Below are 19,005 nucleotides of genomic sequence, written 5' to 3'. Positions count from 1 at the left end.
ACCAAGTTTGAAAAAGTTGTATCAGCTGGATGTATTTAATAGTCTGACATGGATATCTTGGGATTTACTGGAAATGCACTGAGAAGTGGTACAACACAACACATATGTCAGAATATGAAAAATACAATGTGTATTTCACAACAAACAATAAGTATGACTCCACTTGTACTTTGTTCCTGGCAGTTATTATCAAGAAAATCAGCTGAACAGAGCAGGTTTAAAGGTGAATGATTTGCTGTAATTTCTGTGACATCTGTCTGTCATTTCAACATGTTGACTGTCACCTATCCATACACTACCACTCGCCATATGCCGATAACGTTTGTGACAAAACTACATTGTAACAAACTGATCGGCATGTGATAACAAAGAAAGACTTCAACTTTCGTATTATTTGTCATATGTATGACTGTAGTTGTCATGTCGTCATGGAAACTTCACTGTATGTCTCACAAACCATCACCATGTGACTGGTCATATCTTAAAATATGATCATATTTGACTACAATGGGAAATAATACTAGACGCACCTTCACCAATTAATGCTCGCTTAAACTTTTTGCTTCGTTGATGTTGGCTACACAAATGTCCTGTATCAACACGGAATGAAGCCCAGATTAACCAAGCAAAGGGTCTAGACTATGCAATCAAGATCATTTGAATTTTCATCGGATAGTCAGACAACATAAAACATGGCCTCATATAGATTTTTACTGTCAATCACATTTCATTGAAAACAGATAGTGGAATACAAAGTAAAACAGAGGTTTTGAAGCGGGAAATTATACTAGGTGCACATGATGATCGATATGAGTTGTTTAATCAATGCACGACTTCTACCACACACAGACTCTTATATGAGTCTTTACCTATCAACTCATATAACCAAATAAGAAATAATATTAGCATTGTATACGTTATTTACTGAATTAACATCAGTTAGAAAAAATACCACGTTAACAATAAATTTCACATTATTGGGTGGAAAATATAAATACCTTATCGTATAACTGATGATACATTATTGTATTTTTTTATATGTTACCAGTCGATTTATTACCATAGGGTTGAAATGTTACCAGTTGGCCACTACGTTATCAGTTGTAGTAACTCGCACTGTTTAGGCTGAGGTCAGAATTTACAGGCGGGGATGGGGGGACATGAATAAAAATGGGGGGTCTGTATAATTACACATTAAAATATGTGTGGCCAGGAGGGGGCTACGAAAATTCTTGGGTTAATTTCGGGGGTGTCATGGAATGTCGTGAGAGCACGAGAGGAGAGGGCCTGTGAACAAAAGTTTGCCAAAATTACAATAATTTCTCCCCAGGCCCCCCTACCGTAAATTCTTATCCTAGCCTTTATGACATTTCCGCAGTTGGGGGCATAGAGCTGACGTTTTGAATTTAACAGTTGAAAGGAACTAACACAAGGTGAGCTATTTCTGCCTGTTTTTCCCAACAGTTGTACACATGTTTGTTATCAACCTATGTTTATAGCTTCTGTCTAGCTAGAAAAACGTTGTTCAAAAACAACCTTTGTATAAAAGTATATACTACAATATGGGATTATTGGAAATGTTCGATAAAGTAAACACAAACAAGCTGGCGAGGCTGCAATGTATTTTGTTATGCTCCTATCCAAGTCTAACCTAACATAGCTAGATAATGGATCAATTGAACACCACCCAAACTGTCTGCTTTCGTCGTACAGTGATCTTACAGGATCGGAATTTACTTAGACTGAGGTCGATATTACAGTTTGCCCGAAACAAACTTTATCTCTACTCCTCTGCTGGATTCAACCACAGACAAGTCTTCCTTGTCTGTGATTCAACTGGCTGATTCTGCTTCACAATTTACCCTAACATACGATTCCAAAATAATCACATTGTAATGTTTTATACGTATGGCAATAAAAAAGAATCTGAAACCATATAGGATTGAATGATTGAACACCAGACCATACGTGCTGACTATATCAATAGATCATAAAATAATGACGTCATGTTTACTTAGTGAGAGCTTGGTACCTGTCTACATCACCTGTGAGATTATTTGACCTTTCGCCAAGATCATAACACTTGTGTAACGAAGCCAGTCATTATAGTTTCGGAGACATGTTGTGACACTTTTTACTTGTAAGGTAGAAAAAGTGCATACCCAGTTATAATTAATATAAGTTCAAGTTGATATCATCAAGTTTAAAATCTTTAAATAAGTCTATAGAATGTGGCCATTTTGGCACATTGTTATTTGTAACACCATGAGCAAGTGTAAGGATTTGTCGTTCTGTTGACTCGCGTTCATGGTTCCACTTATACTTTAGGCATATGTAACCATTGAGTGGCAGGACCGGCGCTGAAACATTCATCAATTGTGGTGTTTCAGAAGTAACAGAAGCCAACATGGTGATGGATGGGCGACCCTTGTAACTCGGGACCCGGCTCAGCGTGCTGATAAAAGCCGTGGCCCATTATTTACCCATTTTACATTATAAATAAAATAGCCCAGCCAAAAGTTTAAATAGCGCATGGAGAACAGCAAAATGCGAGTTGACAGCTGCAAGTCTAAACAAAGACCTACATGAAAGGTCACTGGTATAAACGCGAACACCATTTTGCTGCGAAGTAGCTCAAAGATGGAGATATCGATGTTTTAATCGAATCTAAAAGAATGATATAAACAACTGTACATTTTAACACTGCATTTAAATAAATTGTGGCTATACAGCATTAATTTCACCTGTTCATTGAAGCCTCAACTTAAATAATTGATTTTGTTCTCCAAAAATCATAACGATTAGAGACATCGTTATTTCTTGGAACGAGTTTGGGGCGTACATATTAATTACTCTTATTTGCATATAGGTAGTACGTAACTGTACACTATCTGGCCTTTGTATATTGGTGAATCAAGGTTGCATAATCTTGAACACACTTTATGTTTTCATAATATTAAAGATAATTTGTCTTTATGGCAGAATACTTGACTGATGCACACTGTATGAGTAGAGCACTTTTAAAATAATATTATTTTTGTATGTGAAATGCATATGTGTACATTCTCAATTCAGCAATTACCAACTATATATGTGTTTGAATATTGTTATTATCTTAACAGCGTCATTTGCCTGAATTGTTTCCTATTATTGTGTCCCAAGAAAGGATAGCAATGGAAATGAATAGCATAGCAGGTAATGTGTAGCACAAGCCGAGTTTATAAAATTTGACACCACTTTTAAAACTGTTAGACAATAACCTAACCTTTACCTTCAAGATTTTTGTATTTCATGCACATATATTCGCATTTAATGTCTGCACCAGTCTTTAGAGAGGTAAATGTTCAGCAAGACACGTGCACTGTCCTTTTACCTTGACCCTTCGTGTTAGGTAGGGCTCGGGCAGTGTGTAGAGAAATGGGTAAATAGTTAATTTAAACTTTAAGTAACTGTTATGTCCTGAGCAGAGCGACATGCGTAAGTGTGTTTGACACCAATCTATTAAAAGGGACACATGTTAAAATGTCGCCATATATAACTAATTTGATTACTTGTGTATATTTTTTATCATAAGTGGTTACTTGTTTTTACCCAGTTTTGTTTACAAATCACCTTTGTACGTGCAGTAATAAACATTTTGCAATTGCAAGTAACAAACACGGACTTTGTCTAAACTCATGTTGTTTCGGAATGCTTTTTCATGTAGAAAGCGTAGTACTAAAAGTTGTTCTAATCATCAAATTCCAATAAATAAAAAATTTCTAGTCTGTACATGTACTTGATGTTTTTTTTGTATCACAGTTCAAGCTGATTTGGTATTCGACCCATCAACATCAACGATCCAATTGCAAGGAGATGAATTAACTTTAATTGTAATAGAGGTAGGTGGATTCGTGTTCAGTGCACACATATGATACAGATATAAGCTTATTTATCACGTACGGTAGTCCCTTAGTTAGGTGTGTTAATGATTTGATTCTGTAATGATGCATATCAATTATCCCAATTTGCATATTAGATTTTGAAGAATTTGTTTAAATTACTGATACTGACATATGGTTCAGTAAAACAACATATGGGATAATGTTTTAAGGAACAAAATGTTTAGCATTATCGTTTTATCATTCTACATTCATTATCGTTCTAAATTCTAGTCATTTTCTCCCTGAATTTACCCGCGGGAGTAATTTAGGTTCTTTGTAGTGATTTGAGTTTAGGGGTACACCATTTGATTTCGGGGGGGGGGGGGGGCTGGAGGATTTTCGAAAAAAAATTATCGCTGACTAACAGTAGGAAAAAATATGCTGACCAAATCAAGACAGACAAAAAATGTTTCCATCGTATGACTTTAAAAACATTGTTGTGCTGCAAGTGCAGAACTAGCTACGAATGTCAAATTCCCAGGTACATTCGTTTCTGGCGTTGCGGCACCACAGAACTTTTAAAGTTAAAGCTATAATTGTCAACGGTTTATACTAGATGTTGGCAAATGCTGAAACAAACAAATCTCTGCTTGCAACTCCCTTCATTTCCTTAAATTCTCTCCTGATTCAGGAAATAATAAACGTCCAGCCTACATCGCAGACGCAATGGCCCCATATTCAGCAAGATGACGGTGACACCATACCACATCAAGGATATCTGTTTATCAATATCTGTACTACTCTCTTTTGTTGCCTTCCTCTTGGTGTGGTTGGAATCTATTTTTCGTTGCTTGTAAGTAGGCCTATACTGAACACGTCACTCATAGCATATAGTTTTGATCGATCCAAGGGCTGTGGTGGAGAAATTACGCTATATTTGATATTGTAAGACATCTGAATATTACATTTCCCACATTATGATGTGTCAACACAAGGTCACTTGGTATTGACCGTGATTTTCGTTGGTCAGCACACCATGATGTCACCCTGTCATCACCCTGTACAGAAATACCATTTTGACATAATTTTAGACATGGTATACGTGCAGAAAATGTGTATGGCGTGTTATTATATTACACACGTCATGTTGACTGATCAATTGTGAGAAGCAGTTCGTGTTTGGGTGACCCACAGGCCTGAGGGAAATTGACGTATCACGCATATGCTGTTGCCCGAGTAAGATCAGTGAATATGTGTTCTAGTAACACACCATTTCATGCATTGTATGCATGCCTAAAAATACAGCTTATGATTCTTTTTGGATACCATCCAACGACTGTGAAGGTTATCCCCAAAACAACGCATGAATCTGCGAAACCTGTAATTAGATACTGGACGCAAACATTGTGATTGGTAACCATTCTATTATTTTTAAGCATTAAACCTCAACTAAATTAGACCAAATTAGATCTATACTACGGTGTAAAATTCAAGCAACCCAATAAAAACTGGCTGCGCAAAATTAAACGTCGTATCCGAATACAGAGTCGATCAACAAGGGCATTCTAGATCTACTATACTTAGTTTGGAAGGCCATACATTTTTACCCAGTATAATAAGTCCATGGTTACAAATGTTTTGACCTTGGACTGAGTTCGGGGTAATAAGTTCGTTATAAATACTGTATTCTGATTTTTCTTACTCTTTCAACAGCTGAAGAATGCCAACAAAGATAAAGCGTATATGGACGCAAATAAATTCGCCACAAGAGCTAGGTACTTAATCACCGCTGCACTGGTCTTTGGTATCATTTTGTGGTCCACGGGTATCACCTTCTACATCTTATCGTAAATAAGTTACTTTTAACAGCTGGCAAAAGTTTATTAAGCAAATATATATTCAATAAAATTTGTCAATTATTACTTATAAAAAGACATTGTATATGTTAATTAGTTAATAGTATCCGTATGTAGTGTAGGGGCAAGTCTAAATCTTGAGCTAAAGCTCGGTTTTGAATCAGTCATCACCTTTAAATACTGTACTGGTTGTAAATAGAGTATCCCTTTTCGCAATAAATTCACTGGAAATTGACATTGTACATGCTAATCAGTGTTTGATTAAGTGCAGAAACAGGTTTAAATCATGATCACCGTTGAGGGCGCTGATTTTCGGTGCGGACTCAAAAATCGATTTGATTTAATATAACGTGTATACAGCTACAAAAAAGTGTGTTCACCCACAGATGATGAAATACTTTTCACGATGTACAGTATAACAAGAAAGCTATTGTACCTTACAAAACATTTTTTGTAACTTTTCCAGATGCAGTTTTAATACTTTTTATGACTGAACTTTTGATCTCAACACACTATTTTTATGGAATTCTTGACTTGAATACTCAAACGTTGTCATCATCAATCTGCTCTCCTATAAGCTGCAAATACATTAACCATATGATATGACAATCTTTAATAATAGCTTTTTCCAAAACCAGATATTTGTAAGTGTGTACGTCTCAGACTTACGGTCGCACATGTGTATGTATTGTAATAGTCTATAGACAGTTCAATGTTATACAAATGGCGAAAAAACAACAACATTAATTTGCTTAGATGAATTGAGATTCAAGCAAAGACAAATTACACGTAGGTAAATACAACAAGATAACTGAATACAGAAACAACAGTGTGGGGTCATCTGATGTAGGTTGATGAGATGTTTTTGTCAGTTTGTGTGTGTGTGTGTGTGTGTGTGTGTGTGTGTGTGTGTGTGTGTGTGTGTGTGTGTGTGTGTGTGTGTGTGTGTGTGTGGAAGTGGAAGATGTGTTGTAAAACAAAGTTCCAGTTAAAAGTTACCCGTGACAGTCGCACTTTACTGTGTAGCGTTTTAATCAGTAATAAACAGATCTAGAGTTGTGGGATCTGGGATCCCATGGTGTTTGTACTATGACAAGTCACCGATACTAATATTACACTGTTGTAACAGACTCTTTGCATGAACATGATCTCATTTGTGATTCCTGTGAGCAAGCAAAATCACCGGTGTCGCGAGTTGTGAAATATACACTTGTAAATTATGGAAAAGAATTGTTACAGGTAGACTAGTAATACAGGGGATTCCGTTTTTAGCTTGTAAATGCTATTAAACATCAAGATCAGAGAGACTGATCACCAGGTTTCATGTTGAGATATACAAAATAAAGAGAATTATAACACACAAGCATCCCTTAATACACAGTGTCTGCTGAAATCTTACTCAGTGTACTGTTGTCTCTCCATTGGCTTTGAGAGAATTTATATAGGTCATGCATGTACATACTACATTTGTATCCAAGGTATGTATTTCCCCTAGATTACTATGACGAATAACTACCTTCATGGTTTACGTACTTTCATCGTGGTATAAATTATTACTACGTTTTAAGTAATTGTAATTTCGCACAAGTTAATATCCACGTTTTTTTCTGACTTTAAGCTCACTTTTGAAATATTATATTACATTACCTTCTTTACAGTGTCTTACCTTAAAAAATAATATAAATACACTTTTAGTTCACTATAATACTAAAACTATAAGACTTACTGCTTTCATTGCGTTCTTATGATTATCTGATTTTTAAAAAATAAAATGCTAAAGTGAACAATAGGTCATAAGATGTGACCAGGTCATGCACAGATATAGGCAGCAAAGCACTTTATAAGTAAACCCCATGAGCCAAAGCAGTGCAGTGATTCACAGCAGCAGCTCATGAGTATGTTAGAGCATGAGAGTATCTTCTGTTACTTCCGTCATAATATAGTTTTACTGTTAGTGTCACACCAATCTCGCAAGCCAGAGCACGTATTTGTGCTGAAACATCGAAATAAGGAGCTCTGGCCTCTTAGCGGGCACGTTTTGGATGGTGTCGTAAGGCGGCCTGTCTTTTACGACGTTGTGTCCACAGGGGCGTGTAATATTTAATAGATTGTTGTATTCTTATTGCTTAGAATGCCGTTTTCTTAGGAAAATATCGTACGAATCTTGCTGCTAGTGCTACAAATGTATCAATCTCTATACTACGAAGAAATGTTATCTTCCCCTTACAGGTAGGAATATATAGTCAAAAGGTTGTTATATTTAGTCTGTAGACCTGGAAAACAACAATCTATGAAATATTACACGCCCCTGTGGTTGTGTCACACATATTAGCTCATTGATGTATTCTCAATTTCTCACTAATACATCCATGGCTAAATGAACTTGGTCGCTAGCGCCTTCAAACTGAGGGTTTTACAAATCTGGGACATTTCAATTGTTGGCATTTTTTTTCTTAGTCTTAAAATTGAGGTTTTTATTTGTTGTCGATTCTTGTAATGAAAACAACATAAAACGAGAAAGTATATAGTGACATGATATCGATTGGTCTGTTCAACAACAATCGAATGAAAATTCGAATACGCTGACGATTGTGAATACGACAGTAGTACTGACGTTGTTCAACCGGAAGTAGAGGAAGAAGGCGAGCAAGATGGAAGGTGCCCGAGAAAAAGAGCATTTGCTGGCTTTGAAAGGTAGGAGTTATTTGTCATCGACATTGCATGTTGAATTATCTTACAGTGTGACATTGTAGATATAAATGCAATCGCCTTACTGTCGCGAAATACGCTCTGTGGGGGCATCGATCCGTGCAATGTACTATGTGTACACCGACGATACAGTTGACGTATGTCTTGTGTGTCCACTGTCAACGTTGTAGTTGAAGTTTTAATAGCAGACAGCATTAAAAACGGGCGAGGATTTGGTGCTCATGATCATATATGGTATTTCCAGTTTCAAATTTCAGGACTGAGATGTAGAACAGTGGATAGCGTGGGTTATACTTCCATGGTTTACATATAATGTGGGTTTAGAGCATAGACAGTGGAGCCTGGATGTCTATGGTTATATTAGGGTCCTTGCATAAGCCAGATTTGTATGATCATAAGCAATGTAGTGTAGACTTCATTGTGTCCTATTTTCCATGGATGTATTAGTGAGACCATGGAAGTATGAATATCCATGCTGTTTCAAAAAATTACAATGTTACTGCTGTTAGTGCATGTATACTATACTACGATAAAGAAGTCTGTATATGGTGTGTGTCTGTACATAAGTACATGTACATGTACAGGTTTATTTGTATGTCACAATAACTTGACATTATCATTGAAGTATCACCAACCAAAGTCCCTCTATCACCACACATACAATATACTTCTGTGATCCTACATACTACATATACTACTGTGAAAATTTCTATGGTAGATTTATTTTATATTCCTTATTAGGGGAAAGATTTTGTAATTTATCAGTACAGACAGCTACTAATGTAACATGAACATTATTTTTGTTGTGAAAGGTGTAATCAATAGTTGCACTGAAGACATGGTACCAGTGAGATGAGTTATTTACAAATTGTACATTGCAGTAGAAAGGACTGTGATTCATAAATTGTTGTTAACATGTTTTATTTATTCCTCTATTTCTCTATGTTGGAATGCTAGTGATGAGGCTAACTAAGCCTTCTTTCACACCAGTCATACCAGTCCTATCTGAAGATAGGGATCTTCCAGCTCAGTTGTTTGTACAGGCTTTACAGTCAGATCTAGCTGCAAATGCAGGAATGGAAGCATTTGCTATGGGTGAACTATTAACACTGCCACAAAATTTTGGGTAAGTAAAACACATGCCCCCAGTTTGTGATTGAAAAAGTGGTGCCCTGGTACAATATATATATGTTTTTAAGAACCTAATGAAGACGTACTTTTGTTATGAATATGTGGTTTTTGTTCTGTTTCATTTCCATTATGTGTTTCTGAACATATAATTAGCACCTCACTAACTCACTGCCCTCAATAAGTCGTGGTGGTTATGACGGACTCCCGCAACTTATCAAGGGTCCACTGTATTAGTATGTTTCATGTTTAACTCTTAAACAATCTTATGTTAATCTGTTTTATTTCAGCAATATCTTCCTTGGAGAGACATTTTCTTGCTACATCAGTGTACACAATGATAGCAGTTTTACTGTTACCGATATTTTGGTTAAAACTGATCTTCAAACAAGTTCACAGAGGTTAACATTATCAGGAGGAAATGCAACACCAAATCCAAGTTTATCACCAGAAAACTGTATTGATGAAGTAGTAAACCATGAAGTCAAAGAACTGGGTACTCACATGTAAGTACGACCTCTAGCTAATCTTATAGTTATGTATGTCTGCATGTTTCTGCATATATTTTTAGTGTTCATGTGTTTGTATTGATAGGTTTGCATAGATTTCTGTTATGTGTGTTTGGAGTAACTACATATAAATATACCTGTTTGATTATCAGACTACTTTAGGTAAACAAAATAGTAACTTTTGTGGTTCCACTCATTTATTTGTCAAAATTAAAAAGTTTTGCTATCATAGTTAGAGACCACGTTGGCATCCAGACTAACTCAAAATGAGAGAGAGAGAGAGAGAGAGAGAGAGAGAGAGAGAGAGAGAGAGAGAGAGAGAGAGAGAGAGAGAGAGAGAGAGAGAGAGAGAGACAGACAGACAGACAGACAGACAGACAGACAGACAGACAGACAGACAGACAGACAGACAGACAGAGAATGCATGTCTGTGTGTCTTTGTGTATCTGTGTGTGTGAAGGGGTATTTGTGTGTGCATGTCATTAGCCCCATCTACCCCCCAACTAGTCCCTTTAGCCCCATCATGGAAAATCTTACCTGAGATGGGATTCGGAATAGTTTCAGGCCTGTGTAGGCACGAATGCATCCTGAACCTGTCCTGAAACTATCATGACTTTGGACACCTTCGAGAGGTTTCCTGAAACCCTCCTGACTTCCTGCTATGTGCTATGTGAACATTTTCCATCCTGAAAGCCTCCAGACCTCGATCCCATTGTAGACTTTATTCTGTTGTTTCAGACAATAAGTATTATTCCCTGTCCATCATTTACATAAAATTGAAGAAAAAAAGTGTGTGTCAAAATAACTCGAACTAAGTTTCATTATATCACAATGTATATTTTGAGGAGCAGGTCAGGAGGGACCGCATGACATCTACACTGTAACCTTCCTACATGTAGACACAGACTTATCCTACCTCAGGTATGACTTTGGACTGCCTCATTTAGGATGACCTACATCGAGATAGGACTACTGTGTGTGCATACATGTATGTGCCTGTGTCTTTGTATCTGTCTGAATGTGTGTACTGAAGGACTTTTCATTGATGTTCCTGATGTAATGAATAACAAGTGAAAGGAGTGTACGCAGTGGGGAATCTTTTTAGTTTTAGTCTATCAAGTGTGGTGCATGATGTGCAAGTATGTATGTATGTATGTATGTATGTATGTATGTATGTATGTATGTATGTATGTATGTATGTATGTATGTATGTATGTATGTATGTATGTATGTATGTATGTATGTATGTATGTATGTATGTATGTATGTATGTATGTATGTATGTATGTATGTATGTATGTATGTATGTATGTATGTATGTGTATAGATTAGGCGCTAATGTATGGATATGTGTACATAGGTGGATGGTTGATGGGATGGGATGGGATGGGATATTATCAATACTTACATACATTTTAACTACATAATGCAGCACCTTCTGTTACAAAGAATAGCAGACATCATTATTTTCAACCAGCAATGGAATGTCAAATTTTCAATGGTTTTAATTGTCTTTTCACTGTAGTCGTCTTCTGCCAAAGTTGTATGACATTTTGTATGAATCAATGATACCGAGAGAAAAGAGGATTAAGAGTGGTCAATCATATACAATTTATATAACATGATTTTGTCTTACTTATACAGACTTGTGTGTGCTGTCAGTTACAACACCAATTTAGGAGAAAAAATGTATTTCAGAAAATTTTTCAAATTTCAGGTAAGCACAGCAATTTATGAAGGCAACTTGACTGTAAAATATGTTGCTGGAGTATCCTTCTTTGGGAAAGGGATGGAAGAGCGCCCTCAACGACTGATCTTTCAGTCTGCGTCATCAATGATGATGACTTAACATTGAAGAAAATTGCATTTGTGATATATACTATGTAAATGTAATTAATGAAGTGGCCTGTTCAGTTGGGGGGGGGGGGGAATCAGACATATTGGTATTTGATAACACACATACCAGGAATTATTTACATCTGTGCAAGCACACATTGTCATTAATACAGTGCTGATATTTGCACTGCTGTGTAATCGTTTAATCATTATACCATGTACAAGCCAAGTTGAACAAAAAATATGGAATATGTACTCTGGTCATTCTGTCATGATAAGGCGTGTCTATGTCACTGGTTCTACTGTGTTCGAAATTTAAGTCAAACATCCAAAATTGCCATTACTTTCCCCAATTTTTCTGTGATATTATTGGTGCTGGTATAATTATGTTATTCTCCAATATTTTTCTTCATTCAGCAGGAAAATACTTGTGACCTTGACCTAAGGGTTGTCACTTTGAGTCGCTAGACGAGTAGTGACAAAGGTTCCTTAGGTCACTCGTATTTTCCTTGGTTGAACGAAGAAAGCTATTTGGGAATAACATCAAATTATTGCATATGTGCATGGGAATGATTATGCAAGCCTTCCATAATGTACTTGAAATCCTGTAAACACAGTTATAATTATTTATAGGAAAAGTGTTTTTTTGAAATCATGTTTGCTGCAATGTCTTGTGTTTTCATCTGCTAATGCATTTTATTTGTTCATGTCATGAAATTATGGTGACAGACAGAGGACACTGCAAGCAGTTGTACTAACAGTATACCAAACTGGTACTAGTGTGTCTTTGTTTTCTGTTAATAGACTTACATATCTATGTACTGTTTATCTCTTCATTAGGTTCTTAAACCATTAGATGTTAAGACAAAATTTTACAACGCTGAGGTAAGTCATTTATTTGTTCATTTATTTATTGAAGACACCAATTAATAGCACATTACTAGTGTCTTCATATAGAATGTAGAAGACTTGTTTCAAATCCATCTGTTGAAGCACCTGTATATACTTTCTAAGCAATTGCAATGCTGTAATTACAAATATGTTTCCTCATTCTCATCATCAAATATAAGTAACTCTGAAAATGAAAAGCTAGTGTATTATGGGATGCAGGAGACCCTAGAAGTCCTTATGTGAATGCAAATGAATTTAGATATATCGATAGTAACACTTTCACTAAAATGGTTGGGAAATGTGTATTTTAAGGATGTGGAATTATGATAGTCAGCTTTTTACAGTGGTTGACTTGCAGGTTTAAGCCTCATTACCACTGCCATTTCTTATTTGTTCCTGAATGACTAGTACCATGATCATGGCCCAGGCAACCCCTTCTTTATAATTGGCAACCTGGTAGGATAGAGGTTGCAATGTGAATGCTTTAATCCTATGTGCTTATAGCAGTGCAATGGATTGTATGTTCCCCATGGAGTTTTGAAGTATAAAGGGCAGTTGTACCTTTATAAGTCTGTGACAGGGGTTACAATTGTCAAGCGGTTTGAGAACAGTGCAGAAAAGCGCTGTATGAAATAATAAATTGTCTGCACTCACTCACATCTTTTATTTATTGTTTCCCTTGGAATCCACCATAAAAATCTAGGATTTTGTAGTAAGTTGATAAAAAGTGGTGTAGCCACTCTTTCCCTTGTTAGTCATCAACTGTTACTATGCAGTACAGGTCCTTTCCTTCATTGGTGACCTTGAAGAGGTCAATCTATGTCATGCATCTACTAAGGGTGGTGGTGGGTTGTATTATGTCAGCACAGTAGAACATAACTTAGTCACAATAAAAGCCATCATCATAAACATTACAATTGTCCATGGTCATCATAATATATTTTTGCATATTGTGAAACATTTATATATCAGTGTTTTCAACTCAAAATTTCTGTTTTGATGAGAAAGTGGTACCAGGTCCATGCTTGAAAATCAAAATCATTGACATTCTAATACTGAATATGAGATAAGGTACAAACATTATAAGCTTTCAGTTGTCATGGCTCATCATTTATTGACAAGTAAGGCTATTACCATATTTGCAGCTGTGAAGGTATGGATGAAGTTTACCCCACAGGTGAAGTCTACAGTTATGGCTACTGTACCTTTTGATTTCAAGCCATACATGAATCACATTAAGGTTGGTTTCAGATGATGTTACATGGGTCTTCATCTCAATATCCATGACTTTTTGACATGACGCAGTTTATATCATTGCATGTACTGGGTGAAGAGGTTGAAGCTACTGTAGACAAGATAACAAGTCTGACAACTCTATCTGTCATTTCAGTCAAATGAAGTCTATCTAGAAGCACAAATCCAAAATATTACAAATGGTCCGATGGTAATGGAAAGAGTAACATTAGAACCGGCATCCCTCTACCAGTCAACAGATTTGAACACATCACCATGTCCTACCACAAGGTATGTACAAATTGATACCCTTATGACATCACATATATGTACTGCCACTTGTCACAAATACAAATGGCTGAAGACTGCTGATATTTTCCATGTCTTGTTGAACATTCATTTTTTTAACTTGTCAAAGGAGATGATTGCACAAGCTATTTATATTTTAACATTTCTTTAGACTAGTAATATAGCGCCCTCAAGTATACTTTTATTACATGCTTTTGTTTTTGTGCAGGTTACTCACAAGGGTTTGATGTAGGTCAATAACTATATGTATGAAAGTTGTCATTTTAGACAATCAAATGTAGATATTGTAATAGTATGACAGAACCCCACGACACGTGAGTGCAAGTGTTGTGTACTCGGGGTATTTGCACGATTGCTTGCAGTGTTCTCTGTGCCCGTACTTTCATGAGAATAGCAAGTGAAAGTGCAGCAGAAAACACTGCAAGCATGAGTGCAAATACCCCTGAATACCCACACTGGAACTCACATGGCATGGATTTCTGTTATTATTACATATGTTTATCTAAAACAGCAAATTTCCATAAAAACCGTACAGCACAATCACGCAACTTTGTGTTTAATGAACAATCGTGTCCTCATTTGCATATCATTTGCATGCACTTCTGCAATAAATGTTTTTGGTATTACACTGCAGTGAAAATACCACTAGTATGCGCACATACCAGTGCAAATAATTTCATGTACATATGTAATAGTGCACGTTATTAGATTTACAGAGTAACCTCTATACTGACTGTTCCTATTTCTAAGCAGAGAAACAACATTTGGCAATTTGACATATTTGAACCCCATGGATACAAGGCAGTACTTGTATTGTTTGACACCCAAGTCACCTGAAACACCAGACAAGAGCATTAACAAAGGAGTAACCAACATTGGAAAGTTAGATATTGTCTGGAAAACACATCTTGGTGAGAAAGGAAGATTACAGACCAGTCAACTACAAAGAATGGTAAGATATGATGATATCACAGACAGTGTTTTCACTATAGGTTGTAACCTCACTATCACAGAGAGGGGGGAAATCCTGCAAAATTTGAAATGTGGGAAGACTGAATATCTGTCACCATTGATAGAGGACTGCAACGACAAACTCCACACCCTACATTAGATGTATTTCAACCAAAATTCTATACCCAATTTTAGACCTTTCATTTTTTGGATACTAACTACTACCTCTGTTGAAAATTTTGGCAAGAATTGTATTCTTGCATTGTCGAGGAAACAGGGGTTCAGGAAAGCATAATTGATTTTAGACCAAAAACATATTTGGAATAAAGTATTGTGCACCTCATTTAAACTGTGCCACCTAAAATTTGATTTTGCTCTGACATTTTGAAAAGCAAACCCATAAAGGGTGACAATCTACTTCATCATGAATTGTTAGCTGAGTTGTCAAAACCAAATTCTGTGATTTTACCAATGGTGAATAGTACACCCCTAGTACAACCAATTGGGACTTTATAACTGATAACATTTCAAACATTTTCTGTTCATATATATCGCAATAAGCCATAATAAAAAAATTGTGTAGTTCTGATTACGCTCAATTTTAGAATAGGTGGGGTAGGTAGATTTTTTTTTCATGTGTGAGCGTCTAGTTCAGGAAGTTAGGTTTTCCATTGTTTTCCATATGGTCTCTGTGTTATTTGTGTGTTATCATCAGATGTACAGCCATTACACATTGGAAAAACAGTTTTATATTGTCTTTTTAAGTTGATGTCAGTTTCTGCATCCACTGTTTCTAGCGAGACTTCAAAATTTTCACAATTTTCACGATTTTATTATTTTTTTCTTGAATATGAAAAGAAAGATTAGGGTTGGCAGTGAAAAACTAGATGGGGTCGGTTTACCGGAACCACACAATTGTGTTTATTAGGCCTAACCGTCAAAAGAAAGTTTTGAATTTGGATTTCTACATGCTGCTTAGTGTGTGCAGTTTACGTGATATATTTATTCCACAACTTTGTCATAGTTTGATATTTTCTTTACTCTGTATTAAAAATTTGTTGATAACATCTATTTTCATTTGTACACCCTATCATTAGGCACCTGGTTATGGTGATATCAGGTTATCAGTGGAACAGATACCAGATGGAGTTCAGTTGGAGCAACCCTTTGATGTCAAATGTAAAGTATCAAACTGCTGGTTAGTGTCATATCTACTTTACAGGATGAACATACAGTTTTGATTAGATTATACATCAAGTACACTGAGACCACATGTTCACAAGGTTTTTATGTTACAGCCATTACAGGATGAGCATACACTTTGGATTAGACGCGATATTAAGTTCAGCACAGACTGCCCACAAGGTTTTATGTTACAGCCATTACAGGATGAGCATGCATCTATGATCAATATTCATGTTAAAGGCCAGGGATTCAATCCCAGGTTCTTACTTTACTATTATCTGATCAGTAGAGACATAAGGGTTACATAGAATAATTCTTTTGTTCTAGACAAACTTTATCTATAGCTCTGCCAGCAGTTTTTCACATATAGATTTTAATCCTCTTCTGAACTGAGCCCTTAACCATGACAATATTATTGGTCTTTCAGTGAACGTACCATGGACTTAACCATGACAATATTATTGGTCTTTCAGTGAACGTACCATGGACTTACTCCTAGTATTACGCAACCAAAATAATGGTTTACATTGGTGTGGTATATCTGGTAGACAGTTAGGTAAACTAGCACCTGGTGACAACATTGTACTAAATCTAACCATGTTAGCTTCTGTACCTGGACTCTTGGTAAGTTCTTTTAAATCCCAAATCATAGTACGATACTCATATACATCTAAACTAAAAACTAGACATATGTATTGCGTATCATACACAAACAGGGTGCAAACATTTTGTAGACCCAGTAGGCTCTCACTTTCAGAAATTGGTAGCCAAAGGATAATATCGGTAGTCCCATATTCCCGTATGGGGAATATATGTGTTACTAAAATACTTTCCAGTAAAAGAATAACATTAATTTTATATCCATACATACATAAGTACGTACGTACGTACGTACGTACGTACGTACGTACGTACGTACATACATACATACATACATACATACATACATACATACATACATACTTGTACTCCGGCTGGGCGTTGAATTTCGACTGACAGTTACAAATGAGGGCTATTGACCAATCAGGGAAAAGCGTGAAGACAGGTGTATGAGCAGAGTAGCAAATTTATCAAATGTTAGTGGCGGGAGTGTATTTTCTGTGTATGAGATCCAATTTATGGCATCCAGGGAAGAGTGATTAGACGCAGACAATCATAACAAAAACATGACCCCAGACTGTGACTGAACAGATAAGACTTCCGTTCACACGTTGAACACTATTTTCGTAATAATAAACATTACCTCAGAGTGTATTTAGAAGGTGAATAAAATACACATACTACAAGGTAGACGGTATAATGGCAGGGGGAAAGCGACGGTTTGCTGTTATGACAGCTGAGGACATAGATCAGAAACTGAAGGCAAGTGTACTGAAAAACACACAGAAATACACTGAAAAAAATACTAGCTCATCATGCAAGTTTGGAATAGTTGGGCCGAAGATAGGGATGAAGACGGAATGGACAAAAAGTCACAATAATTGTGGACGGTATAGCATTGTAGTTTGAATGGTGTATTTTACTACAACTTGCGAGAGGTAGACGGTACTACTATTGCTTCGTAATACACGACATTTCAAAAGTTTGAATGATGTATTTCATTTGCATGTAATTAATATGCTGTTTCTTTACACTAGACACAGATAAACAATTTCGCTGAAAGTTGTATTTTTGATGTCAGTAGCCAGGTTTTGTTTTATCAGTGGCAATAAAATTTCGTATCACTAGTTGCACAAACATGATGGATGTGATTGTATTGAGTAGTTTGTAGTATGAATGTCCTGCATAATAATATCAAGCAAATACATAGTGGTATGAAATACACTGTACATTGGGATGTAAATTGCTATTTTCGTCGTGCAACATAGCGATATACGTGTGTGACATTGAATGTTGATACAGGCGTGTATCCAGTTTGTTAACACGTGTCAGCTTCGATTGGAAGTCACGTTGGCGTCAGGGTGTCTCGTCGAAAATCAAAACATAAACAATGGGTGTATGATGTTTTTCCTGGAAAGAATATGACACCATTGAATTATTAGCCGGGGTACAAGATAAATGCCATCCTGGCAATACACGCCTCCTACGTCGGCGTGTATTTACCCGGACGGCATTTATTACATACATACATACATACATACATACATACATACATACATACATACACACATACACACATATACATACACAAATACATACATACATACTTGTACTCCGGCTGGGCGTTAAATTTCGACTGACAGTTACAAATGAGGGCTATTGACCAATCAGGGAAAAGCGTGAAGACAGGTGTATGAGCAGAGTAGCAAATTTATCAAATGTTAGTGGCGGGAGTGTATTTTCTGTGTATGAGATCCAATTTATGGCATCCAGGGAAGAGTGATTAGACGCAGACAATCATAACAAAAACATGACCCCAGACTGTGACTGAACAGATAAGACTTCCGTTCACACGTTGAACACTATTTTCGTAATAATAAACATTACCTCAGAGTGTATTTAGAAGGTGAATAAAATATACACATACTACAAGGT

At 36.3% G+C, this 19,005-nt stretch overlaps 1 protein-coding gene across 1 annotated transcript in view; it reads left to right on the top strand.

The window, feature by feature from the left end:
* The first annotated feature begins 8,341 nt into the window (after positions 1 to 8,341).
* LOC144433607 (trafficking protein particle complex subunit 13-like) overlaps positions 8,342 to 19,005 on the top strand; it is a 13,008-nt gene continuing 2,344 nt past the window's right edge. Inside the window, exons 1-9 of the mRNA XM_078121942.1 lie at positions 8,342 to 8,413; positions 9,386 to 9,554; positions 9,847 to 10,062; positions 11,710 to 11,782; positions 12,742 to 12,786; positions 14,183 to 14,316; positions 15,088 to 15,286; positions 16,383 to 16,483; positions 16,944 to 17,094. Coding sequence (XP_077978068.1) covers positions 8,371 to 8,413; positions 9,386 to 9,554; positions 9,847 to 10,062; positions 11,710 to 11,782; positions 12,742 to 12,786; positions 14,183 to 14,316; positions 15,088 to 15,286; positions 16,383 to 16,483; positions 16,944 to 17,094 — 1,131 coding nt within the window. The 5' untranslated portion in view covers positions 8,342 to 8,370. The remainder of the gene's footprint in view (positions 8,414 to 9,385; positions 9,555 to 9,846; positions 10,063 to 11,709; positions 11,783 to 12,741; positions 12,787 to 14,182; positions 14,317 to 15,087; positions 15,287 to 16,382; positions 16,484 to 16,943; positions 17,095 to 19,005) is intronic.

This window comes from Glandiceps talaboti, chromosome 4 (assembly GCF_964340395.1).
Source record: "Glandiceps talaboti chromosome 4, keGlaTala1.1, whole genome shotgun sequence".
NCBI classification, from domain to species: Eukaryota; Metazoa; Hemichordata; class Enteropneusta; family Spengelidae; genus Glandiceps; species Glandiceps talaboti.
This window is presented reverse-complemented; position numbering and strand designations above follow the sequence as displayed.